This window comes from Pseudochaenichthys georgianus, chromosome 18 (assembly GCF_902827115.2).
Source record: "Pseudochaenichthys georgianus chromosome 18, fPseGeo1.2, whole genome shotgun sequence".
Classification (NCBI taxonomy): Eukaryota; Metazoa; Chordata; class Actinopteri; order Perciformes; family Channichthyidae; genus Pseudochaenichthys; species Pseudochaenichthys georgianus.
The window spans coordinates 13,569,427-13,594,433 of NC_047520.1; the positions used below are offsets into that span (position 1 = coordinate 13,569,427).

The 25,007-nt window shown below is 40.6% G+C and overlaps 1 protein-coding gene across 2 annotated transcripts in view; it reads left to right on the forward strand.

Moving 5' to 3' along the window:
- The window catches only part of nlgn2a (neuroligin 2a), a 191,418-nt gene that overhangs the window by 88,581 nt on the left and 77,830 nt on the right, over positions 1 to 25,007 (forward strand). Inside the window, exon 3 of one of the 2 annotated variants that reach the window (XM_034106624.1) lies at positions 19,896 to 19,949. The exons of the other annotated variant lie outside the window; for it this stretch is intronic. Coding sequence (XP_033962515.1) covers positions 19,896 to 19,949 — 54 coding nt within the window. The remainder of the gene's footprint in view (positions 1 to 19,895; positions 19,950 to 25,007) is intronic. 2 annotated transcript variants of the gene reach the window in all.

The following is a 25,007-nucleotide window of genomic DNA, read 5'->3' on the forward strand; positions in this document are numbered from 1 at the left end:
TCGACCTTTGCTCCTTGCCCATGGCATTTGGAAAAAAACAGTGGTCATACTGGAAGTGTACTTAACAATGTAACCTTGGAAAAAAGGCGATATAGGAAGACCAAAGAGGCCCAGCACCCTATAAAGCGCACAGCAGCATTCAGCTGGCAGGGGATTAATAATGGCTCTGGTTGGCTGTTACTGAAGATGTATGCACACTCACACACTCACACACACACACACACACACACACACACACACACACACACACACACACACACACACACACACACACACACACACACACACACATAGGCAGACACTTGTTGGCACGTGTACACACAGAAACCAACACACTTGTTGGCACGTGTACACACAGAAACCAACACACTTGTTGACACATCCACATGAATTCCTCACTGCATTATGAGTTATATATTGCCTTTTCTCACTTACCTCCCCTCCGCCTCTCCCCCTCACACACACTCCATCTCTTTCAATACAGCTCAAAGGGCCATCTCTTCAGGGCTTCTGAAGCCGAGGTGGCCGGTGGCAGGGAATGCAAATCAGCCCTCCTGCACGCACACGCACACGCACACGCACACACACACACACACATATATACAGCTCCTTCTGCCAGGTCCTGCTGCTCGGTGCCTCCCACAACACAAGGCAGTGAGAAAAAAGGAGAGATTAGAAGAAAGGAAGGGGAGAGGAATAGACGTGGAGAGCAGGAGGTTATCCGGAGGTAAGGTTATCCTCCTCCTCTGGTGGAATAGTCAGCTGATGTGTTCACACCGGAGAACGCCAATGCTTCGCTTCCACCCTATTCATCACTAGTTAGCCAGAGTCGCTGCTGGGCTCAACCTGACACCTTGTATTAATGACTGGAGCATCAGTGCAATCCATAGCGTTGGGATTCGCTCAGCTATGCTCCAACACTTGGGCCACACATGTAAACACACTGGGTTTAGCACACTTTCAATTCATGCTTATGTGAGCACAATCAATTACAAAATGACAATTTTAAATCATAATCTTGTCTTTAGCTAAAACGTTATTTTTAAAATTGAATTTAAGATCATCCTAAAGATGGTTCCCAAAACGATTTCTCCACCAAAATAGGGCTTTAATCTAGGTTTTTAAACACAGAAGATACACACAACATATTTATTTCAGTTTATTTCGTGGTGTCCCTCCCTTGTTGTCACAAAAGTGCTGGAAAGCAAGTATAAGAAGCAGTTACAGTGTGCGTTCGTAAACGTTACGTAAATATAAAAGCAAGATGTTGGTGGGTTTTACTCCACTGGGGATAGAAAGCGGTTTAGATTGACTTCTGTTTCCAGCATCTTCTTTTAATTTTAATTATTATTAACTACCGCAATGCATCAGGCAGTCAGTCTGGCAATCTAGGGTTCATTTAGTGTGCTGGGTTTTAAGAAAGCAATAATGGACGGCGTCAGAGGAGCCAGTCGTGATGGATCAAGTGTAAACCTGTATTCCTCCAATCCGTTGACGACTCACTTCATAGGGAATTCTACGGATATAATACAAACATTTCAGGAACTACTCAGGCTGTTCCTTTCATACGAGAGGCTTAATTTCCCCTCACAGAATGCTAACTAGCGAGCTCTCATTAATTATACACCACCTTTCTCGGCTTCTCAAGATGATTAATTGTGTTTCTTAAACCTTTATTACATTTTTTCTTACTCATTTCTTCATAATTTGACCTACAGCACTTTTGGTTGTAGACACATGCATCAAGTGTCAAGGCATGTAAAGTAACATTACCCCAAGTACTATACTTAAGTACTATTTTAACACACTTGAGTATTTCCATTTTATGCTACATATGCCTCCTATCTACTACATTTTAGTGGCAAATATTGTCCTCCACCTCATCTATTTAACATTTCTTCTTGCTATAGTTTATACATATGATAACACACAATATGGTGATAGTCGATAGGGACTTGGCTTGGCAACTGGAAGGTCACCAGTTCAAGTCCCGGCAAGACCAAGTGCTACCGAGGTGTCCCTGAGCAAGGCACCGTTCCCCACACTGCTCCCCGGGCGCTGTTCAAAATGGCAGCCCACTGCTCCTAACACTAGGATGGGTCAAATGCAGAGAAACAATTTCCCCACGGGGATTAATAAAGTATATCCAATCCAATCCAATGCTTTAATGATGATGTGGTCCTGTACACCGATCAGCCATAACATTATGACCACTGACAGGTGAAGTGAAGAACAGTGATTATCTCGTTACAATGGCATCTGTCCGTGGGCGGGATGTGTTAGGCAGCAAGTGGACACTTTGTTCTGAAAGCTGATGTGTTGGAAGCAGGAAAAATGGGCAAGCGTAAGGATGTGAGTGACGAGGGCCAAATTGTGAAGGCTAGACGACTGGGTCAGAGCATCTCCAAAACGGCAGCTCTTGTGGGGTGTTCCAGGTCTGCAGTGATCAGTAGTACCTACCAAAAGTGTTCAGGGAATGGAAAACCAGTGAACCGGCGTCAGGGTCACGGGTAGAAAAGGCTCATTGATGCGCAAATAGAGCGAAGGCTGGCCCGTGTGGTCTGATCCAATTTGCTGTAGCTGAAATTGCTGAAACAGTTCATGCTGGTTCTGTTAGAAAGGTGTCAGAACACACAGTGCATGGTAGTTTGTCACGTATGTCTGAGTAGCCACAGACTGGTCAGGGTGCCCATGCCAACCCCTTCATTGAGATGGTATTCCATAATGGCAGTGGCCTCTTTCAGCAGGTTGAGGAACACCAACACGAGCTCAAAGTTTTGACTTTGCCTCCAAATTCCCCAGATCTCAATCCAGTCGAGCATCTGTGGGATGTGCTCGATAAACAAGTCCGATCCATGGAGCCCCCCCCTCGAAACTTACAGGACATAAAGGATCTGCTGCTAATGTGTTGGTGCCAGACACCACAGCACACCTTCAGAGATCTACTGGGGTCCATGGATCGAGTGGTCAGGGCTGTTTGTGTGTAAGGGGGACCGACACAATATTAGGCAGGTGGTCATAATGTTATGGCTGATCTGAGTATGATGCAGAAATCAACCCAGTATTATTAAAAGTAAACTGAAATTGGCTCCCCATTGACAAAATACAACATGCAGATGATGTTACATGTATTTGTACAATACATGTTGCATTGCATTCGACATATCTCTGTTACAGAGATATGTCGAATCTAATATTTGAAAATACTGTGAAAAAACCACTCTGCTGAGTACATTTACACTGATATTTGAAGTACAGTACATTTTGCTCATCGGAAATGGTTAATATTATATATTTTGCTAAATATTCAGCACTCCGTGAATAAATAAAAAAATTGATTCATGCAGTCAAATATAAATTCAATTTGGCACATTTTGAGCTTTATTAAAACTAAATAATATACATTCAAGTTCAGTTCACCCCATCTGGCTTTAACAACTTCAGTACGTTTTTAAAAGATTACAAATAATTCCCTGGCCCAACGGAGAAAATGTAGTCAATTTTTCAGCACTTCAACACAACATTAAGTCATCCTACAAGGATATAAACACTTCTCCTTAAGGTGCTCGATATATTAAATGTTTATTTTTTCTTAATCAAGCTTTCTATTGACATATCCAATCAAAAGTCCACAGACCCTTACCTGATTGTACAGTCAGTGCACGCTCCGGCGTTACTCTCTAGTGACACAACAGATTGCGCTGTTGCTGTTTTGGGGGTGTTGTAGCTTCGGGGGCTTGGAAGAGAGATGGCAATTTAAATGTCCAAAAGCATTAAAATAACATGTATTCTGCTATATCGCTGGTGTCAGCTCCACCTTATTTCCCAGGAGTCTCCTCTACTGGATTGCGATTCTATCAGTGGGACAGATTATGAAAGGAACATCTCTTCCTCACTCAGTGTTAGCAGGCATACTTCCGATGTCTTCTGCAGCTGGCATACAGACAGAAGAAGAGCCACAAGAGGACACAAAGAAAGTTTAAAAATATATGTCTGCATCGTTGTGTCCCTCCGGGGCCTTTGACCTAAATTACTGCCGTGCTCCGTCCCGGCACTCCCTCAGTGTTCCTCTCCGTCAGCATTAGAAGCTCTCTGGTTAGTAATGTCCCAGCGCTGCGGCCCGCGGAGGAATACGCTTTTCCTACGCTGACCCCGGAGGAGGAGATGGATTCAGATGGAGATTGGAGACAGGGAGGACGGGTGGGCAAAACAGGCTTCGTGCTTCACCTTCTTTGTGTCATCATTCAGCCTGGATCTCTTATGGAGACTGATGCTGCTGTTTCCTCTGCCTGTTGTGAGCTTTCAAGTGTTCCTAGAGGATGATATTAAGAAGCCTTCATATTTTAGACTTTGTCACTTAAGTCTGCAGCTTAAAGTGTGTAATAATACAACTTTTAGGACACTTATCTAAAGTTTAAGTCTTCTTACAGACACTTGAAAAGTTGAATAATCTACGGAGCGGCCCTGTTATGCTATTTGGGGTTTTCCCTTTTCCTGTAGCTTGTTATACAGTATATGTCAAACATCCCAAATGGTACTTCCGTACATGCCATTGTCCTGCAAGTGTGCACTTTTCAGCAAAAGTTATTTAGCTCGCTGATAACTTGATAGTTAATTTTTCGCAAAAAAGTCTATCAAATGTCAGTAGACATAAGAAATCCCATCAGAACTTCCAAGAGCTCAAGGTGAATTCTCCAACGTCAACGTGATCCATAAAATAGAAATCAGGAAAACTCATTTCATTAGGTGGCACTAATTTTTGGCATTATAAATAAATTACATGATTAACGAAAATTGTCTCAGTGCTAATTCAATTCGGCTAAGTGTATAAACAACAGAAACAAAAACAATTTAACTGAATTTCCATGTTCTAATTGGATCTTTTCATAGCAGGAACAATTACAAACAAGGATTTTGAGCCTGATATATGTTTAGTATCTAAACCTATAAGCGTATCTTTAATGATCTGACTGAGAAAAGAAGGGTTAGGGGTAGGAAGAAGACCTCTGTGTACCATGTAATGGAAACTGCTTTAGTGTTGAAGCAGCAGGGAGAGTTCAAAGCCCACCTGGACAGCGACAGGGCTCTCGGATCATACTGGAAGGTTTTTGCACAGATCACCTACAAGCCTTTGTGTAGGTCACAAATAGCCCAGGGGTTCAAACACAAACACTGGTTCTTATTTTCACAGAGAAAAGCAACATATACACATACCTGAGAAATGAAACATGAAATGGCAACAGAGCACCTGAACCTGTCCACATTTTGATAGATCAACATAACAACCACCCTCCATATATTTCCTGTTCCCCATCCCTTTCTCCCTCTCCACCTTCCCCATATGTCAGACAGCATAAAGCCTCTTCAAAGGTTAGCCCAATAGACACACACACGGAGCTCTGCTGACAAAACTGCAAATGTCAAAACGGTTAAAAATGGGCTTTTTCTCAACTTATCTTTTACATGAGGAGACAAACATCGGGCGCTGTTCTGACACTCCCGGGGTATCATGGGAGATGGAGTGAGAGAGTCTCTCCAGCAATCTATCACCTCTGGAGCGCAGGGAGTCACACTATTGAGATCTGGAATTGACTGGATCAACACACACACATACACATACTGTACACACACACACCCCGGGAAGATTTTTTTTTTAAATCTGGTGCACTTTGAGCACAAAATGAATTTATGGATACAGCTCTCAACACTCATGAAAGAGAGCTGTATACTTTTCAATAATCAACAAATCTTTAGAATATGATCACAACCAATAACAAATCATTTAAACTAGTTTATTCTTATCTTATGTTACCTATAGTTAGTATTCTTTCTTTTTATATATGCATATTTTACTAATCACTCCCCTTTCAAACTTTTTTTTTTTTTAGTGTCCTATAGTTCACATTGGAATGATTTCTTACATATTTGTGAAGTGGGGTCTATTGAGGGCTTGCGAGATACCGGTATCTCGTGACCGACGTGTTGGAGACCCCTGCTCTAATGGGTCCGACTAGAATGGCAAATATCGTTACTTCCGCCTATTCCGTCAGCCAAGAAATCGTTTAATCATAAACCTTTCATTTTTAGGGGAGCCACAGGGGGGGTCCAAAGTCAGTGTTAGGGGGGCACTGCCCCCCCTAGAACCGCCCCTGGAACCGCCCCTGCTCACATATGACAAAATGTGATCATTTTCTTTCAATTAAACGGTATTTACGGTTTATATGGTATTATAGTTTGTACTAAATGATACCATCAGATATAATAATGCATCTGATGGTTGGTTAGGTCTGATTCGTTTTTCATTACAAGTGTGTGCAGTGACTCAACATGCATTGTCTGTTGTATTTTGTTTGTTTGGTCAACTTATGAAAAGTATACACGGGATCACAATTCTGTTCAATATTCAAATCAAATCAATCAATCAAATCAAGTTTTATTTATATAGCACATTTATAAACGAGGGGAAAAAATGGGAGAAACCTCAGGGAGAGCAACAGAGGACGTCCCTCCCAGGACGGACAGACGTGCAATAGATGCCGTGTGTAAATCGAAGAGATAATACATTTTACAGCATATAGACCGAATGTTAGGAAATGCATGTGTCTGTAATAAGAAGATGAATCCACGAGGATATATCCTCGAGCAATATTCTTGCTCAGGGTTTACAGTTGACAGTGTGAGAGTTTGCTGCTAATCCCATAATCATTTTTACAACTACTGTATAGTAATAATTCCATAGTAAGTGCATTGTAATCCACATTCAGACTGCAATCTAAACTCTAAAGCACACATTTGTAGACGTTGTGGATGCATGAACGCATGAGCAGATAAGCTGTGTGTGTGTGTGTGTGTGTGTGTGTGTGTGTGTGTGTGTGTGTGTGTGTGTGTGTGTGTGTGTGTGTGTGTGTGTGTGTGTGTGTGTGTGTGTGTGTGTGTGTGTGTGTGTGTGTGTGTGTGTGTGTGTGTGTGTGTGTGTGTGTGTGTGTGCGTGCGTGTGCGTGTGCGTGTGTGTGGCTACATGGGGAGAAAATGGCTTTAACCTTCATGCCTACTCGATCATCACCACTCTGTAAATGTCACTACATTTGTTTACCTCTTTCGGTCTCTCTTTGCCTCACAGAATCTGTCTATCTTTTTCTCACTTTTATCTCTATTTCCCCCCCTCTATACATTTCATTCCCCTCCCCACCTCCATATTTGGTCTTCCATGCTTTCATTTCCCATCTCCGATTCTTTATCTTCTCCTTTTTCTTCTCCATTTATACTTCATATGTTCTCTAACTTCAACTATCTCTCTCACTTCCTCCACTGTGAAAATACATTGTAATCACTTTCTCTAATTTCTCTCTTTCTTAAGCATACACTGCGTCTCTGTCACTCCGTCTTTATCACAAGCACTATTTAAAAAACGTATCTCAGCGAACCCTGTGCTCCCTCGTCCTCTACATTCCTTTTCTTTCTAATTCTCCCCTTCAGCCACGTTGGAAACATTTTTCAGGCTCGCAGACTGAAGCTTCAGAATGTGGCAGCAGGAGAATGAAAAGAGAGAGAAAGCTGACAGATAGAGGGAAAGAAAGAAAAATGGCGAGTGGGGGAACATCATTGGGGAACAAGGGGGAAAAAAGTAGAAATTAAAAAAGAGAGCGGAGGAGTAAAAATCACAGCTGGATCAAGCAAGGCAGGAACATGGTACCCAACAGCTCTGATTAGACAGATCTAAAAGCTGAGAGTATCTGAATGAGGAGCCGTACAGTGTGTCAGTTTATTTACTTGATGTGAGGCAGTCAGCCAGCCTGCTGTCAAAAACTGTATGTTGCATTTAGAAAAAAAGCCAGTGTATCAATATGTACATACATCAACTACAGCGCACAGTCAGCTTTTACTACAGAGTCCTTCCGCAGCATAAATCATCGGACCATGTAGAAATGTTTCCAATCTTCTATTGTTCCATCCTTTGTAGCCTCTGTTTGCTATTCACTCAAAGCATCAACATCCATGTTTGAAAAGCCAAGCCAGTGCGGAAATTATTTAAACCCTGCATTATTTCAAAAAGCGAAATGGGTGTTTGGGTTCAAAAAGAAGTCTGATTGTATAGAGGTCTATGAGAAAACCACCCTACTCCACGCCCAGTGTCAACATCCGTGTTTAAAAGCAAAGATAGTGTGGAATTAATTCAAATCTGCGTCATTTCAAAAAGCAAATTTGGCCTGTGGTTGCAAACAAAAGTGAGATTGTATGGAAGCCTACGGGGAAATCACACCCAGCGGCAACATCCATATCTAAAGAACTAAGAATGTGTGTAATTGATTTGAACCTGCATTATTTAAATATCCAACATGGCCTCTGGTTGCAAAAAGGAGTCAAATTGTAAAGATGTTTATGACAAAATAACCCTATGTTTAAATAAAAAGGAAACATTTTCCTTTATTTATTTGTGTATTATTTTTGGCTCCCCAAACACATTTCTAATTTACAGTTTTTGCAGCTAGCAGCAAAGATTGTATTTCGTACGGTTGATGCTTCAAAAATAACCCTTTTTGAGTTCAGATATAAATACATCGAATATATTTGCCGAAACCTTCTACATATATTTATTTTTTTATGTGCATATCCTCCCCCGAGAAGAATGTAGAATGAGATTAAAGCCTGCCAGCTCAGCCACAACATCTACTGCTTATAACAAAAACCCAAGGATGGAATGAAAGCAGAACTGAATTTGAGATGGGCAGCAGAATCCCGGAGCGTCACCGCAATCCCGTTTTCTATATTTGCACCCCACAAAAACAGTTCATACAGCCGTCAGTTATTTATTCTAGTGTTCACTTCAGGTAGACTGCTGGGACAGTGTCATGTCCTTGTCCTGTAACTTTCAAAACCCCAAGCAGCCCATTATTCACCTAACGCTGCTACAGGCAAGGTTGCTGAGCATTGAGTGAGATGGACAGGCCAGAAGCAGAAGAGCCCCCCTCGTCCTCCTCAGTCAAGGTCTTGTGACTCAACAGCATCAGAAAGAAAGGCACACTGCTGAATCATTGTAATGACCACAACAGAAAGACAGTGTGTGTACATGTTGCATTTTCTATCTATAAAGGGGCCCTATTTTGTACTACAGTATGGGGTTGTCGCTGTGTGTCATATGGGTTTTAGTGCATGTAAATGTGCTGGAAAGGCTAAAATCCCAAAGTTCCCATCCCCCGTCTGTAATGCCTCCATTTAACTCCTTTGTTTACTTCCTTAACATAGTGACATCACTATGTAACACAAATGTATTCTTTATTGCTTCAATTGCTACAATACATTGTACGTGATAAGCTTAGGGGCGGGACATCTCTAAGCGGTTGACCAATCACGACAGGGCCATCCAGCTAACCAATCAGAGCAGACTGGGCTCTGGTTTCAGACAGAGGGTGAAAAGAGGTGCAGCAGCACAGGCAGTATGAGACAAATAAAGAGCTTTCTGGACATGAAAGCATGGAGACATGTCCCAGTAGAGACACTACATACTGATATGAACCTGAACATGTGTTTTCATTATTTGAATCAGCATTACTGCCCTCCACATTTATATATTTTGACTCATATCTTTCCCAATATTTGAGGGCATTATCAATGGAAAATATATGAAATATATTTTTAGAGGACCTCTACCAAACAAGAACTTTTAATTGTATTTGTAGAATATTATTTGTAGGCCAAGACCTTAGAACTGCAGCATAATACATTCAGAAATATATTTTTACATATTTTGCCTTGAACTTGAAAGTTGCACTTACTGCGATTGCACTCCACCTTATTTAGATGTGTATATACAACTTTGATTAGTTATGGAGTACTAGTAATTATGTCCTTTTTATATTGTTACATAGCTTTAATGATATTTTGATTGGCCGATGATTGTAGTCCATGGCGTTTTAGCACACCACTGCAATGAATAACAATCATTTTTAGTGAAGTAAAGGTAAAACACTAGTCTGGTCAATTCAAAGATCAATTTACGGTATCGAGCCTTTGAAACCAGAAAAAGACAATATAAATGTGATATCAACTCTCATATCATCATATGGATATAATAGTCATGTATTTCCCTTGCCCTCTGTGAAATGATTGATCGATTCCCTTTGTAGCAGTTCAATGAGCAGATCATTGTTCCGAAATGCACCCTCTATTTTTCTTTTTAGCTTTTAGCTTTTTAGCTTTTCAAATGGTTTGTTCTTTGACATTTTCTAATAAATATGTAATAGAGAGAAGTGAGTAGAGGCTTAATGTTACGAGAGCAACAGAACACTAATTGCGACAGGGTGACTAATGACGACCATACAAATCCTTTTAGAGTATTTTTCAGTGAAAGCCTATTTTAGCTGCCATTCATGTGAACATGGACTTCACAGTTGTTTGTAGTGTAGTCACATCTTACTCATCCTCAACCTGCGCACACACACACACACACACACACACACACACACACACACACACACACACACACACACACACACACACACACACACACTCACCGTTTGGTGGTGTGTGTTAGTGAGGCAGAAGATAGTCAGTGTAGTCTGCCTGCTTGATTGTCTGTACATTTAAGTACTGTATCTCACACCAGAACATCTACTTACAAAGTGTGCTGTTGAGAATGTGTGTGTGTGGGTGAGCGACTCTCAGTCACATCTCACTTATCCCAGTTACTCATACACAGCCGACTCTACCGTGCACACACTTCTGCACAAATCTTATTGAGTTATTCGCTGCATTTCGGCTGCAGTATTTTAGCCCTAGGACAATGACAATGTCCCCATCTCTTCTCTCTCTCTCTCTCTCACACACACACACACACACACACACACACACACACACACACACACACACACACACACACACACACACACACACACACACACACACACACACACACACACACACACACAGTCCTTTGTCTATGCTCACTCACAAGCTGTCACACACACTTCCATTTCCCCGTAGATCATGCCGGACTGGCACACATTGCCTAAATGAGCTACTCAACACCTACTTACTCTTGTGCCTGCACACACGCTCATATCCATAAGCACAAACGAATAGGCCTTTTGTTTTCCAAAAGGCCTACTGTCTACCTTAAATCACAGTACCAAGTGATATCAGTGAAATGCTGACTTAGATGCTTAAAAAAAGTACATATGCATACTGTATTCTGTACAATGCTACATTGCTACATCTTAGCCTAAACAACATATTGCATATGGCAGGCTGAGGAGATTTTGAAAGACTATTTTAATATTATCTCCAGGGGTGCACATAACTTTTTTGCCCTGGTTCTCAAAGGGGCACCTGGAGATGTTGCTTGGTGCTCATCCTTAAAATGAAATGAACTGTAACTTTTGAGGGGTCTTGACTTTATTTGCCAGACACACGGCACTGAACACACGTGCAGAGGTGAACACCGAACACACATGCAGAGGTGAACACAGAACACACATGCAGTGGTGAACACAAGACAACATTAGCACGACCAGTAATCCTACAAGCCGTCATCACTCCCTCCTGACTGTTCTCCTCACTGTCTTCCTCTCTGTCAGACATGGTAGCTGATGATGTAGGCCTACTTCTTCCTCTCTGGTTGAGTCTGCAATTAGATGCTTGCATCCACAAGTCAACAGCTGGGTTTGGGTCGAAAGTCTCTGTTGTCATCTTAGACAAGTGGATGTAATCAAATAAGTATGTGAACATAACCAATAACCTACCATAGCCAATAACAAATGAATGTAACTTATTTTATTTGTGTTGTTCAGATCTTATTTTACCTTAACATTTATTTATTTATTTATGCATTTTTTTTTTTTTATCTCCAGTTTGAAAACATATTTTTGGTTACTGTCCTATAGTATACATTGACATTATTTCAAACCTGTTTATCCCAATAATTATAAAGGAGTACCTTGGAAATATGTGTTTACATAAATTGTGACCAAACCGTTTGAACTAAAGTGAACTATCTAAACACTCAAGAGTCCTTTACCTCACTGAGCTGCAGTTATCAGCCTCTCAGCCTGACTGGAGAGAGCTCTCCTCCACGTTATTATAGACACATCTTCTTCTTATATCCGCAGCTAGCACCAGATTATAATAACAACAGCGCCGGTATCGGTGCACCCTCCCTCCCTCTCTCGCTCACTCGCATTTTGGCTGTGAGCTGCGGGCGCCAGATAAGCCAACATCCCCGATTTTCATCACTTACAGCACCCATCGTACAGGGCGAATGAAACGTGTAACCGGGGGGGAAAAGGGTGTTACATTGACTTAATTATGAATATTTTTACATCAAGGCCGAAAAATAGGATGAGCCCCAACCGACAAAAATGTTTTTTTCCCTCCCAGAACTGCCAGCGCAGCGCCCCCCAGATCTGGCACCCTAGGCGAAAATATCTATAACGCCAGTGCTACGGGCCGGCCCTGAGTTCATATGCAACTCACAAATATCTTTCTCTCTCTCTCTCCTCTCTTTTCTCTTCTCCCTTCTATCTCTCCCTCTCTCAATGCTGGTATGCAAATGCCCCTTTTTTCAAATGACCCGGTGCTCTTTTGTTGGCGGAGGTGCGCACCTGCGCACTAGTTATGTGCAGCCCTGATTATAAAGGAGATTATATATAAAATATATATGCAAAAAATAAATAAGGAATAATCTGAGCTCTTCTGCCTTCCCTTACTTAAGAGTAGTTCTTCATAGAAAAAATTATAATTATCAAAATCAAAGTCCCAAATCTTTTATTTGTCCCACAGTAAGTTGAATTTCCGGCATCACAGCGATAATTACACCATGGTAAAAAATCAAGCAGCAGTATATTTAAAAACTGACCATGTAAAGAAAAAAAAAGAATTCTAAGAGTTTTAATAAAAGGCATCTTAAGAAATACGGTCAATAATCAAAATAATAACAAAAAAACGTCCTGGAAAAGGATGTAAACATACAGTACAGTGTATAGGTTACGGAAAATATAAAAAAATATAATGAAAGAAAACATTTCAATCGAGGCAAGGCAAGGCAAGGCAAGTTTATTTATAGAGCACTTTTCAACGCAAGGCAATTCAATCAGTGCTATAAATACCATTGTCAATGACCACAAACTTATATTTCTATTGTAAAACTTCAAAGTGGGCCCTTTAGATATTTAACTGTAAAATATAATACATTTGAAGAATAAAGACATCAATCAAGAGCACTACCTATTTCTATAAAAGGTAGTAGTCTCGTAGTAGCCCAATGCAGCAATTCAGAAAGATGCTTTTTGTTAGTGATTACTCCATAGGAACTATCTCTGCACCATGTAGGTGAACTGGAACAGCCTCTGTTCTAAACATAGGCTGTAGATTAGGGCGGCTCGATTATGGTAAAAATCATAATCTCGATTATTTGGGTCAATAATTGACATCATGATTATTAAAAACGATTATCCATTTACTTTGAAAACATCCATTTATTGCAAAAATTATTTGAACAGTATGTGTTTAACAGTTGATGACCCTGAACTTTAAGTACAATTCAACTGAAAAACCAATAAAAAAAATAAATAAAAAAAAATCGTTTTATTTCGGTTATGTTGTTTTCATAATCGTTGCAAGCCAAAATCGTAATTGCGATTAAAATACAATTAATTGAGCAGCCCTACAGTATACAGTATATATAAACCCTGTCTGTCTAGCCCTTGATGATCACACACAGCTGACGGTTCAATAGCTGCATTCACACATCATACCACAAATATCGATCTCTTTAGTCTCTGTATCGTATTATTTCTTTCTGCTGACCCTTTGTGTATATATGTCTTCCCCCCTGTTGCATTTAATTCAGTGTTGTATGACTGTTTTGCATGAATGTGCACTGGACGAGGATGTGTGTGTGGGCGTTGGGAGAAGAGGAGCCGAAGTGAAGCCTTATATAACCCGCTTCAAAGTGGCAAAGAGAGAGGGGATAAAAGAATGAGTGTGTAGAGGAGAGAGGGTGTAAGCAACTTAAGGTGGAAGATACTCTCGCAGGTCTCCCTTGAAAAAGAGATCGTTGATCTCAATGGGATTTTCACCTGGTTAAATAAAGGCTACAAACAAACTCTTAAGCAGCATGCTTGTTTAGTAACAACATATGGAAAACTATATGAGTCAGTCTAAATATGGTGCTAAAGACAACAATATATGGTGCTTTATTCCTCTTTTTGTACCGAAATGTCTACTCTGTGTGTATTATAACTGTATTTGCTGTTATTTGTCATCATTTACAGACAGGTGTGTGTGTGTGGAGGGGGGTCAATTGCACACTTTCTTGTCTTCGTGCCCCCCTTGATTGGAAATATCCAGAAAAAGCAGCTATTTTTTTCTCGCTCTGCTTGATTTACACCGCTAGGCTTCTACTCCACTCATTGCGGAAAAAATACGTCAATCAAGCTCAGTTTCTACGCTTTTTCTCAGCGTGGTGCCCGGCTCATAATGGTGGCTTGATTTCTGCTTTTCCCAATTTTCCCCCACCGAAAAAATGTGTTGTGATTTCTGGTGTCTTTGATGGGAAGGTTGCTATTTAGACCTTTTTATCACTTGAGAAACTTTTAAGTAAAAAGTTTGGACCTCAGTCAATAACATGTCCCTATAGTTATACACTGAACAATCTGTAGAGAGCTAGAAGATTCAAGATTCAAGGCTTTATTGTCATTTGTACATTAGCTACAGTATGTCAATGAAAAACTTAGGTCAAGAAGTTTTGAAGGTGGACCTTGAGCTTAACATCTCCTCTTTGCAAGGTTAAGAGTTATTCAACGTTTTCCCTGATTAATTATAAGGTGGCAAATGCATAAATGACTGAACAAATATCTGTAAAATGTAAAAGAAATACTGGAAAATACCATACATGTCTCAATCTTTAGCCTCGAAGATTTTCAATGTTTGATTTCAGGTGATAATAATTCATAATATATATACAGTGGGGAAAAAAAGTATTTAGTCTGCCACCAATTGTGCAAGTTCTCCCACTTAAAAAGATGAGAGGCCTGTAATCCTAGGTATACCTCAACTATGAGAGACAAAATGAGAAAAATCCAGAAAATCACAAGTATTTGTTCAATAACAAAAGTTCATCTCAATACTTTGTTATATACCCTTTGTTGGCAATGACAGAGGTCAAACGTTTTCTGTAAGTCTTCACAAGGTTTTCACACACTGTTGCTGGGATTTTGGCCCATTCCTCCATGCAGATCTCCTCTAGAGCAGTGATGTTTTGGGGCTGTCGCTGGGCAACACGGACTTTCAACTCCCTCCAAAGATTTTCTATGGGGTTGAGATCTGGAGACCGGCTAGGCCACTCCAGGACCTTGAAATGCTTCTTACGAAGCCACTCCTTCATTGCCCGGGCGGTGTGTTTGGGATCATTGTCATGCTGAAAGACCCAGCCACGTTTCATCTTCAATGCCCTTGCTGATGGAAGGAGGTTGTCACTCAAAATCTCACGATACATGGCCCCATTCATTCTTTCCTTTACACGGATCAGTCGTCCTGGTCCCTTTGCAGAAAAACAGCCCCAAAGCCTGATGGTTCCACCCCCATGTTTCACAGTAGGTATTAGGGCTGTGCATCTTCACTGGTCTCACGATTCGATTCGATTACGATTATCCTGTCAACGATTCGATTCGGTTCGATATCCCGGTGCATCACGGTGCATCTCGATTCATACCAATGCGTTGCATCCTCAATTTTCTATATTACTGCACATGGCTTATTTTTCATCAATGCATACATGCAGTCAATACATATGAACTCTCTTTTTATTATTTAGAAAGTGCTTCAGAAATCAATAACATAAATGTCTTGACATTAATTTATAAACCAAAATAAATGAATTGTATAGGTCTAGCTTCCGTGTGTGAAGTTGTTCCATCCTCAAAAACAAAAAGCTAATGCTTCTGCAGTCTAGCTGCAGCTTCTAGCCACGGCCTTCTGTTAAGAAAGGACACTGAATGTCCTGAATGAGGCATCACACACAGGACGTGAGTCTGAACACAGCAGACAACAGGAGTATTTACAACAGCATATACAAACTAAAATACTGCATGTGGGTGCACACTTACATTCTCTGTTTTACTGTTACATAAATCCAATGAATGAAAGATAAAATTAGCTTCATTATATCTCAGTGATTAAGTGAATAATAAAGTTTCTATCGGGTCACTATAAGCATGTCACTCATTATTTTCAGGGAGGGGGCGGGGCTTGGAGGAACGGAGAGGAGACGGTGATCGCGGAAGCTTTTTTCCTCCTGCCTTCACAAACTTTACACACGTATATATCATCTGAAAATTGCTAGAGGACATTCATACTCTGCAATCCAAGACTTAATTAAATCCACCAAAAACCTGACATGATTGTAACGCGATTATTTTTGAAAAACATAAATCCCTGTCTGTGTCTCTGAGCCGCAGCAACACGGAGTGATTCAGAGCGGGTCCTTCTGCTGTGGGTTCTGGACTGGTGTTCTTGTGTTGGTGGATAAAGCAGACTGCTCCGTGTTCGGTGTTGCTGTGCCGCTGTCACGTATGTTCCCTGATCTCTGCGTCACCGACCGATTTGATATTAAAGTGACAGAAAAAACGTTATAGTAAAGCCGCGGCCGGAAAATCAGGAAGCAACGTTACTACTCTATAACCGATTATCTTCCGTCACTGCATCGAGACCGAATCGTCCGCATCGCAATGCATCGTAGACACGATTATTTTCAACACCCCTAGTAGGTATGGTGTTCTTTGGATGCAACTCAGCATTCTTTCTCCTCCAAACACGTCTAGTTGAGTTTTTACCAAAAAGTTCTATTTTGGTTTCATCTGACCATATGACATTCTCCCAATCCTCTTCTGGATCATCTAAGCTCTCTAGCAAACTTCGGACGGGCCTGGACATGTACTGGCTTAAGCAGGGGGACACGTCAGGCACTGCAGGATTTGAGTCCTTGGCGGCGTAGTGTGTTACTGATGGTAGCCTTTGTTACTTTGGTCCCAGCTCTCTGCAGGTAATTGACTAGGTCCCCCCGTGTGGTTCTGGGATTTTTGCTCACCGTTCTTGTGATCATTTTGACCCCACGGGGTGAGATCTTGCGTGGAGCCCCAGATCGAGGGAGATTATCAGTGGTCTTGTATGTCTTCCATTTTCTAATAATTGCTCCCACAGTTGATTTCTTCACACCAAGCTGCTTACCTATTGCAGATTCAGTCTTCCCAGCCTGGTGCAGGTCTACAATTTTGTTTCTGGTGTCCTTTGACAGCTCTTTGGTCTTGGCCATAGTGGAGTTTGGAGTGTGACTGTTTGAGGTTGTGGACAGGTGTCTTTTATACTGATAACGAGTTCAAACAGGTGCCATTAATACAGTTAACGAGTGGAGGACAGAGGAGGCTCTTAAAGAAGAAGTTACAGGTCTGTGAGAGCCAGCAATCTTGTTTGTTTGTAGGTGACCAAATACTTATTTTACCGGGGAATTTACCAATTAATTCATTAAAAATCCTACAATGTGATTTCCTGGATTATTTTCCCCCATTCTGTCTCTCATAGTTGAAGTGTACCTAGGATGAACATTACAGGCCTCTCTCATCTTTTTAAGTGGGAGAACTTGCACAATTGGTGGCTGACTAAACACTTTTTTGCCCCACTGTACTTTGTTTCAGCTTCCACTGCTAGATATTGTAAACCTCAACCTTTAAGTCTTACACTTTACTTTTCTGTTTAAACGCTTTCTATCAAAATGCCATCCTAAGCCATTTCTTTGTTAAATGTTGGTTGCAATGTCGCTCTGTCATCCGTCAAATACTTTACCACAGACTGAAACATTTCACATATCTGATGCTGTGAAATGAGGTACAGACAGACATTCATGGTCTACGGAAACGCCTCATGACGTTGATGTTTCCGCCCATTTTTTCACCAGAGCCACAATCATGTCAATTGTATCATCTATTTGATGCAATTTCCACATTTACTCAAAAAGTCCCAAACAAACATTCATTGTTCCCAGACTATAACTTTGCTAGAGGGCCACCAGCAGGTTGACAACAATTACATATCCATCTGTCGCAGCCGTTTTTTGTGTTCAATGCTAATTAGCATGCTAACACAAAGGGTTGTTCCGTATGCCTACCAGCTACCAAAACCTCCTCCATTTTGGCAAGAATGTTACGCATCCTGGATTGGAAAACCTCGCCAATGTGTTATAATACATTTTCTACTCAAGGCATTTGGTTAAACCATAAAGTCACTTATTCATCTGATAAGTGGAGAGGGTGGTTCTGCGGAAAATTGTCAAACACTTTGATTTGAAGGAAGTTCCTGCTTTTCATAATTCCTAATCGAAAACACCAAATCCTTCCTCATGGTCGCTTTCTAGCTTTTTTCCCAACTTTAAACCTGGGTTGTTTTCTTCATGTCTTAAATTGTATCCTGATTGTGTATTCTCTGAGTTACTCTAACATTTTGTTGTCATTTTTTTCTCAAGGATGTAGCATTTCCAACACAAAAAATAAAATTCAAAGTCTTGAAATGGATGTAATTCACCTTGCAACACCCTTTCGAGGTGGTAACCTGTTCCAAAATGTCACTTAGTGTTGGGTTACACAAGTGTTTATTTTCACAGATTTAACTGAATAACATTCTGTGCCAAAGTTCCCAAAGTGGGTGAAAGCAATAAAAAGGTGCAAAGTACTTTTACCGAAAATACTTTTCACCTTTGTGAAGAAGGTTTACTGTGACATCTGCCAAGGGTGTATTTTTTCCTTAACAACCTCACTACCTGATAATGAATCCATGAGAAGTGTGAGAGTCAGGTTCCTTGAATGTAACGCGAGTTGTCATCAACAAATACAAGAAAAGAGATGGATGAGGGAGAAAAACAGGATTATTTTTCTCTTGCTTTCCCCTCTCTGTGCTTTTTCTCTCCTTCTTCCCCTCTTTCTCCATCCCACTCTTTTAATTTACCAAAAAGAAAAACAGCCAGTGGGAAGATGTGGATCAAATTGCATTCACCTTTTACCTGCACTCCTCTGCGCAATTAGCGTCACGCTTACTTGTCATTTCAAATTGACACACTGCTGTTGTGCTATGTAATTATTTACCCGCCTGGGGAAAATTACAAACACACACACACACACACACACACACACACACACACACACACACACACACACACACACACACACACACTTCAAAACAAAAATCACCTGTGCCCTACTTATCTTGAATTGTGTTTAACATGTCTTTTACCGTTACAGGGTCAATAAAAGTGTCTGTGTTGTGTACAAAATGATTAATGTTGTTTAAATGCCCTTTAAAGTGTTCTGTGTTTTCGCTGCATTTAAGATTTTGGGGTTTGAGCATCAGGACCCACCGTTCTTCCTTTAGGTGTCCGCTTCTTTGCCTGTTCATTTTTCAAAAATCAAAGTTTTTCTGGTCATATGTTGGGAGAAAAAAAGGCAGGGTCCTGTTCTTCAATCCACAAAGGCCTTAGTACTCCACATTCTCCTTTTTCCCAACCCCACAACCGAAAAAAAGGTTCAGGGAACAAACAAGGTTAAATAAGAGAGACAAAGAGGCAGCCATTTTCTTCTGCAGGGGGCGAGAAAGAAAAACAGCTTTCTTTGATCTTGTGTCTTTTCTTGTGATAAAACTGTGTCTGTGATGCCTTTTGTTTTTGCTTTTGTACTCTTTTTAAAAGCAAAAAACAGAAAAAAAACAAAAACAATAAGCAACCATGAACTCTTGCTGATTTGTCCTTTTTGCTCTTTCTTCTTTTCTTTTTTTGATATTCTTTTTTTTCCCGTTTTTGCCAGTAATCTTTTTTGAATTTTCTCTTTTCTCTTTTTCCCCCCTTTTTTTCTTAACCCTAGGTCCGCTCACAAAAAAACATGATGAATCTTCAATGAACAAGCCTCGAGACGAAGGTATTTTTGTTGCATGTTTTTCCTTTTTTCTTGTTTTGAAGTCTTTTTGGGGGATGTGTACACATAGAGTGGAGAACACACACACACGTCAAACATCAGGTGGGACTTTTGGATATGAGATGCATACCGATGTGTTGGTGTAAGTGTATGTCCATTTGCAGTTTGACAAAAAAAGCTGTCTTTCCTATGAACATCATTAGCCTTGTGTAACTTCGGATGATCATAACAATGGAACCCAGACACCCTTCATTATAAAGTCATAATGCATTTTCCAAAGATCCTCATAAAAAAAAAAAGAGCGCGCCTCGGACATCATCATCACCACTGTGCCCTTGAAAACACATTGGCCAACTAACAGCATTGTCCCGGCGCAACAAAGCACCCATTGAGACCAGCGTACACAATGAGGTGTATTATTATTGCGCCTCAATCCCCAGCTCAAGGATGAAATTGCTATTGAGTAAGGACCTAGACAAATATTAGGCTAGCCTCATTCTGAGTCGGCGATGATAACATCAAATCAAGGAAGAGAATCGGGGACATCCAAGGACGCTTGTGCCCTGCTTTGGAAGGTTTGGGTTTGCTACAATACAGAATTCACAGTTAATTTATCTCCTTCCTGCAGCATACACACTGTGGAGGTGATTTGATCTGCCCCCCCCTACTTCTTCCCTTCTTGTTCTTTTGGACTTGTTCATTGGAGGAAAAAATATGATATTTTGCTACATATTTCTCTTTATGCTATTTTGAGGGTTGTGCGGGGCGAGTCTTTTTCTCGCTCCGTGATGCTCTTTGATTTGGGGTGTTTTTTTGAGTCGGGAGTCGGAGGAAGTTTGACATAAGGAGGATTTTTCTTGGTGATCAAACGGCGAGGCACAGACACAACTTTTCCAGCCGAAAGCAGTTGGCAAACACCAGGAAAAGTCGAGCCCGGAGAAGATGCCTTTCCACCTTCCTTTAAGATATGTATTTCATCCCTCATCACGACCTGTGATTATCCTCATGTAATTGGGAAATACCATTGCACTAACTCAGCAGCTGAGATAAAGGGGGGAAACTGGAGTCAGTCAGTGAACAGATAACAGCATCCTACCAACACAGAAGTAAAAAAAATAAATAAATAAAAACACAACAAAAAAAAGCATTGTTAATAGAAAAAGGCAGGTAATGTTATCAGACTTTCTTCTATAGGTTCTGGACTCATTTGGATTAAGTCCAATTAGTTGCACTGCTATCATGGGCAGGATTTAAGAAATACTGTTCAACCATAACATGAAATAAATGCATGGGAAATCAACAAAAACAAACGTCATCAGCCTGAAAAAATTAAAATATTCTCAAATGTTTCTGATTAAATGGACCTCCATATCCCTGCATATAATCCTGGGAGATAAAGCCTGAATCCCTGACGGTATTTCAATATATTTGAAAGATTTTGCCTAAAAGGAGTCCAATTTAAAGTCCCCCTCCTTCAAAAACATGTTTGGATTATTATCACTTCAGAATGATATGCACTTAACACTTTATATGTTCACATGTATCTGCTAAAGGAGGAGATATTTTCTATTAGGATATTTGTAGAATTTGGATTTCTTGGTGAGAGAGAATAAGTAGATGTCATTTTAAAAACATTTGATAACGTCACACGTTGTGGAAAATCGATATTAGACATACATATATCTTAAAACAGATCATTATTCACCGTCTTCAAATAGTCCAAAACAGTATCAGGACCAGTATCCAAAACCTGCCACCTGCATGATGTAAACTCCTCTTTAGGTTGTTAAAATATCTTCAAACACGGAGGTAGTGAATACGTTTCCTCATAGGTAGCTACAACCCTGCAAAGGTCTACTAGTCGACATCGGGATAAGCTGACAACAAGTGAGATTGTGTTTAAAGAGTGTACAGTATATCGATTGAAAAAAAATTCTCCTTTAGATGCAATAAAGGTGCATTATTAGTAGTGCTGAGGGGAAACGATTATTTCGAAAACGATTAATCGGGCGATTATTTGATCGATTAGTCGACTAATCTAACGATTATTTTTCTGTTGTTCAATTAATAAAAAACGTAATGTAAAAAAAAAAAATTTCACAATACTGTGTCTCAGGGGATCTTAATATTTAACAAACTATTAATGTGTTATACCAGATTAACGGCAATAATCTCAGCTAACTGCCGATACAAACCATGTTTACCAAAAAAAAACACAAGTCTCATAAGAAGCATCTAAATGACCCATGAGCGAAAAATGCTAACGGACATTGGCACAGAACTCAAGATAAAAGTACCCTTATTACTCATCGTAGCTGCACATACAAGATATCCGATTAAAGCTGAGACTCCACAGATTATGTAGGTATATAGTATCATCACTGAGTGATCCGGACTCGCGACAGGGGAAGCAAATACAGTCATCACAACACGTACCTTTACAGAGCTTCTAGGGAGATCATCTCACCACCGTAGCTGTCAATCTGATCAAAAGACGTGTTCAATGGCATTAAAATGAGAAAAAACGCGGCTGAATCGGTTAATCCATAGGTTTTTAACGTCTATGTATAAAAAAATGATTGAATTTATAATCCATAATTCCATTTTTATGTAAAAATCGGAGAGCAAATGCTAGCTGCTAATGGTAGCCACCACAGCTAGCTGCCGCTTTAAATGTTCCAACATAGCCGTTGTGCTTGTGTGATATGCCAACTCCATTCGGCAAAGACTGCAAATGACAATATCTTTGCGTTTTGGACTAACTTTAAAATATTCCCATGCTTTTGAAGACCTAGGGCGAGATGTTTTCGTTTGAGGGCTTCGTGCGCAATCCTGTGAGGAGGTGGTAGCCGTTTCAGTCTCCATTGTGTTTGAAGTGCGATTGCGAACTGCTTGTTGCTTTGTTTACACACCCACGTGTGTGTAGCGACGCGTCGACGCGGAAATATGTCGTCGACGATATTTTGAAGTCGACGCGTCACTCCAGCACTAATTATTAGGCAAGGCAAGTTTATCTATATAGCCCCTTTCAGCACCAGGCAATTCAAGGTGCTTTACACAAATGAAAGACATTCAGACAAAGGCATTTAAAAACAGTAAAAGATAATAAAAGAAACATTAAAAGAAAAATGAAAGACATTAAGAAAATGGCATTTAAAATCAGTCATTAAAAAGAAAAGCTAATAAAATAAACATTAAAAGATAAAAGTTACAGTGCAGTCTAAAATATGAATAGTTCAATTATTTTGTTTCTTGATTTTTAATTTATTCACAGAACCTCCCTTTGGAAATCCGAACATGTATTACTCTATAAAGAAAGCCAAACTGGAACTCAAGTAATCCAGCAGAATGGATAGCTGTTTGCACGTTGACCTTTTGGCTCCTACTGTACAAGCCTGGTGAAAATGATTCATACTCAGTCAGTGCTGTGATACATGCAGTCTGATCAAAGCTGCCCGAAGCACGACCTGCGCAATCCTCCACCCTGAGGAGAGGCAATGTTAACTGTCAAAAGACGATGCAACGGTTTGAATTGTTGCACAAATTAAATCCCAGTGTTAGAAACCAGATCGCAAACAGTGTTATAGACTTATAATAACAAGGCCAATCCCTCTTAAGAAAATTATTTTCCAAACCAACAAAAAACATTCCGGACAATTTTCTAAATACCCGGCCAGATTCAATTTGTTATCACAGCAGTTCAATCAGTTTGTCCACATTCTTTCAGCTGTGTATCAACAGCTTGTATCAAATTCGGCATGCTTTGAAGCAGTATACCAAGCAGGATCCTTTTCATGAGGTGATCTATTCAAGTGAAAAGCAACACTGTACACTCAAGAGGAGCAGCGAGGAATTAAAGCATCCTCCACCCGGTGAGATGTCTTTACTCAGCACTCTGCATCAGGTGTGAGAGAGCAGAGGATGCTGGGCCGCAGTGTTCAAAAAGATTGATAGGGCTTACAGCACAGCACAGCACAGCTCTGTGTGTGTGTGTGTGTGTGTGTGTGTGTGTGTGTGTGTGTGTGTGTGTGTGTGTGTGTGTGTGTGTGTGTGTGTGTGTGTGTGTGTGTGTGTGTGTGTGTGTGTGTGTGTGTGTGTGTGTGTGTGTGTGTGTGTGTGTGTGTGTGTGTGTGTGTGTGTGTGTGTGTGTGTGTGTGTGTGTGTGTGTGTGTGTGTGTGTGTGTGTGTGTGTGTGTGTGTGTGTGTGTGTGTGTGTGTGTGTGTGTGTGTGTGTGTGTGTGTGTGTGTGTGTGTGTGTGTGTGTGTGGGATTACAAATCAGAGCGAGATTGAGCTAAATCAAGAAAGAGACAGGGAGTGTGTTACTATTCCATCGTGTGTGTGTGTGTCAGCTCTGATCAGAGACAAACCAGAGCCACCTGAGCCCCGACCTGGAACATATTTCTGCCAGGGACAATGTCACCTCTCTCTGACACACACCTACACACACACACACAGTAAAAAATAAACAGGGCCACACGATACAAACATGGACATGCCCATAAAAGGAAATGTCCAATCAAAACCTAATTGACAGACCCAGATGAAATACAGTTTATAGTATTACAATTTCACATTGCATAAATCCATTTAGTATAGGGATAAGCTAGGACTTCTTCATGTTGTATGATTTATATCTGAGGAGTAGGGTGGCTGACAGGTGTAAACGCGCTACCACGGTAAAAAACATCTCCATTAGACGCTACAGTTTCAAGAACGATGCGAACGGAAACACAAATGTGCCAAAACACATGCAAGTGAAGAAACATCTTCACCAACTTGACAACACATGCGCAGGGTTTACTGAAAGCGCTGCATAAACCAAATGCTGTAAATACATTACGCTGCAAATAAAAGTCGCTGCAAGAATCTCAAAACACAACAGAAATGGGGACATCAAAAAGTGATGCACACAGCTGGAACCGGAGTGCTTGTTGATGTTTTGGGAATATAAAATTGACCTGTCGCTGTGACTGGAAACATACCTAAAATGTAAGTTGTATTGGCTTATTTTAACAATGTGATCGCATGATTCCTTCAGGTATTATTGCAGATCTGCTGT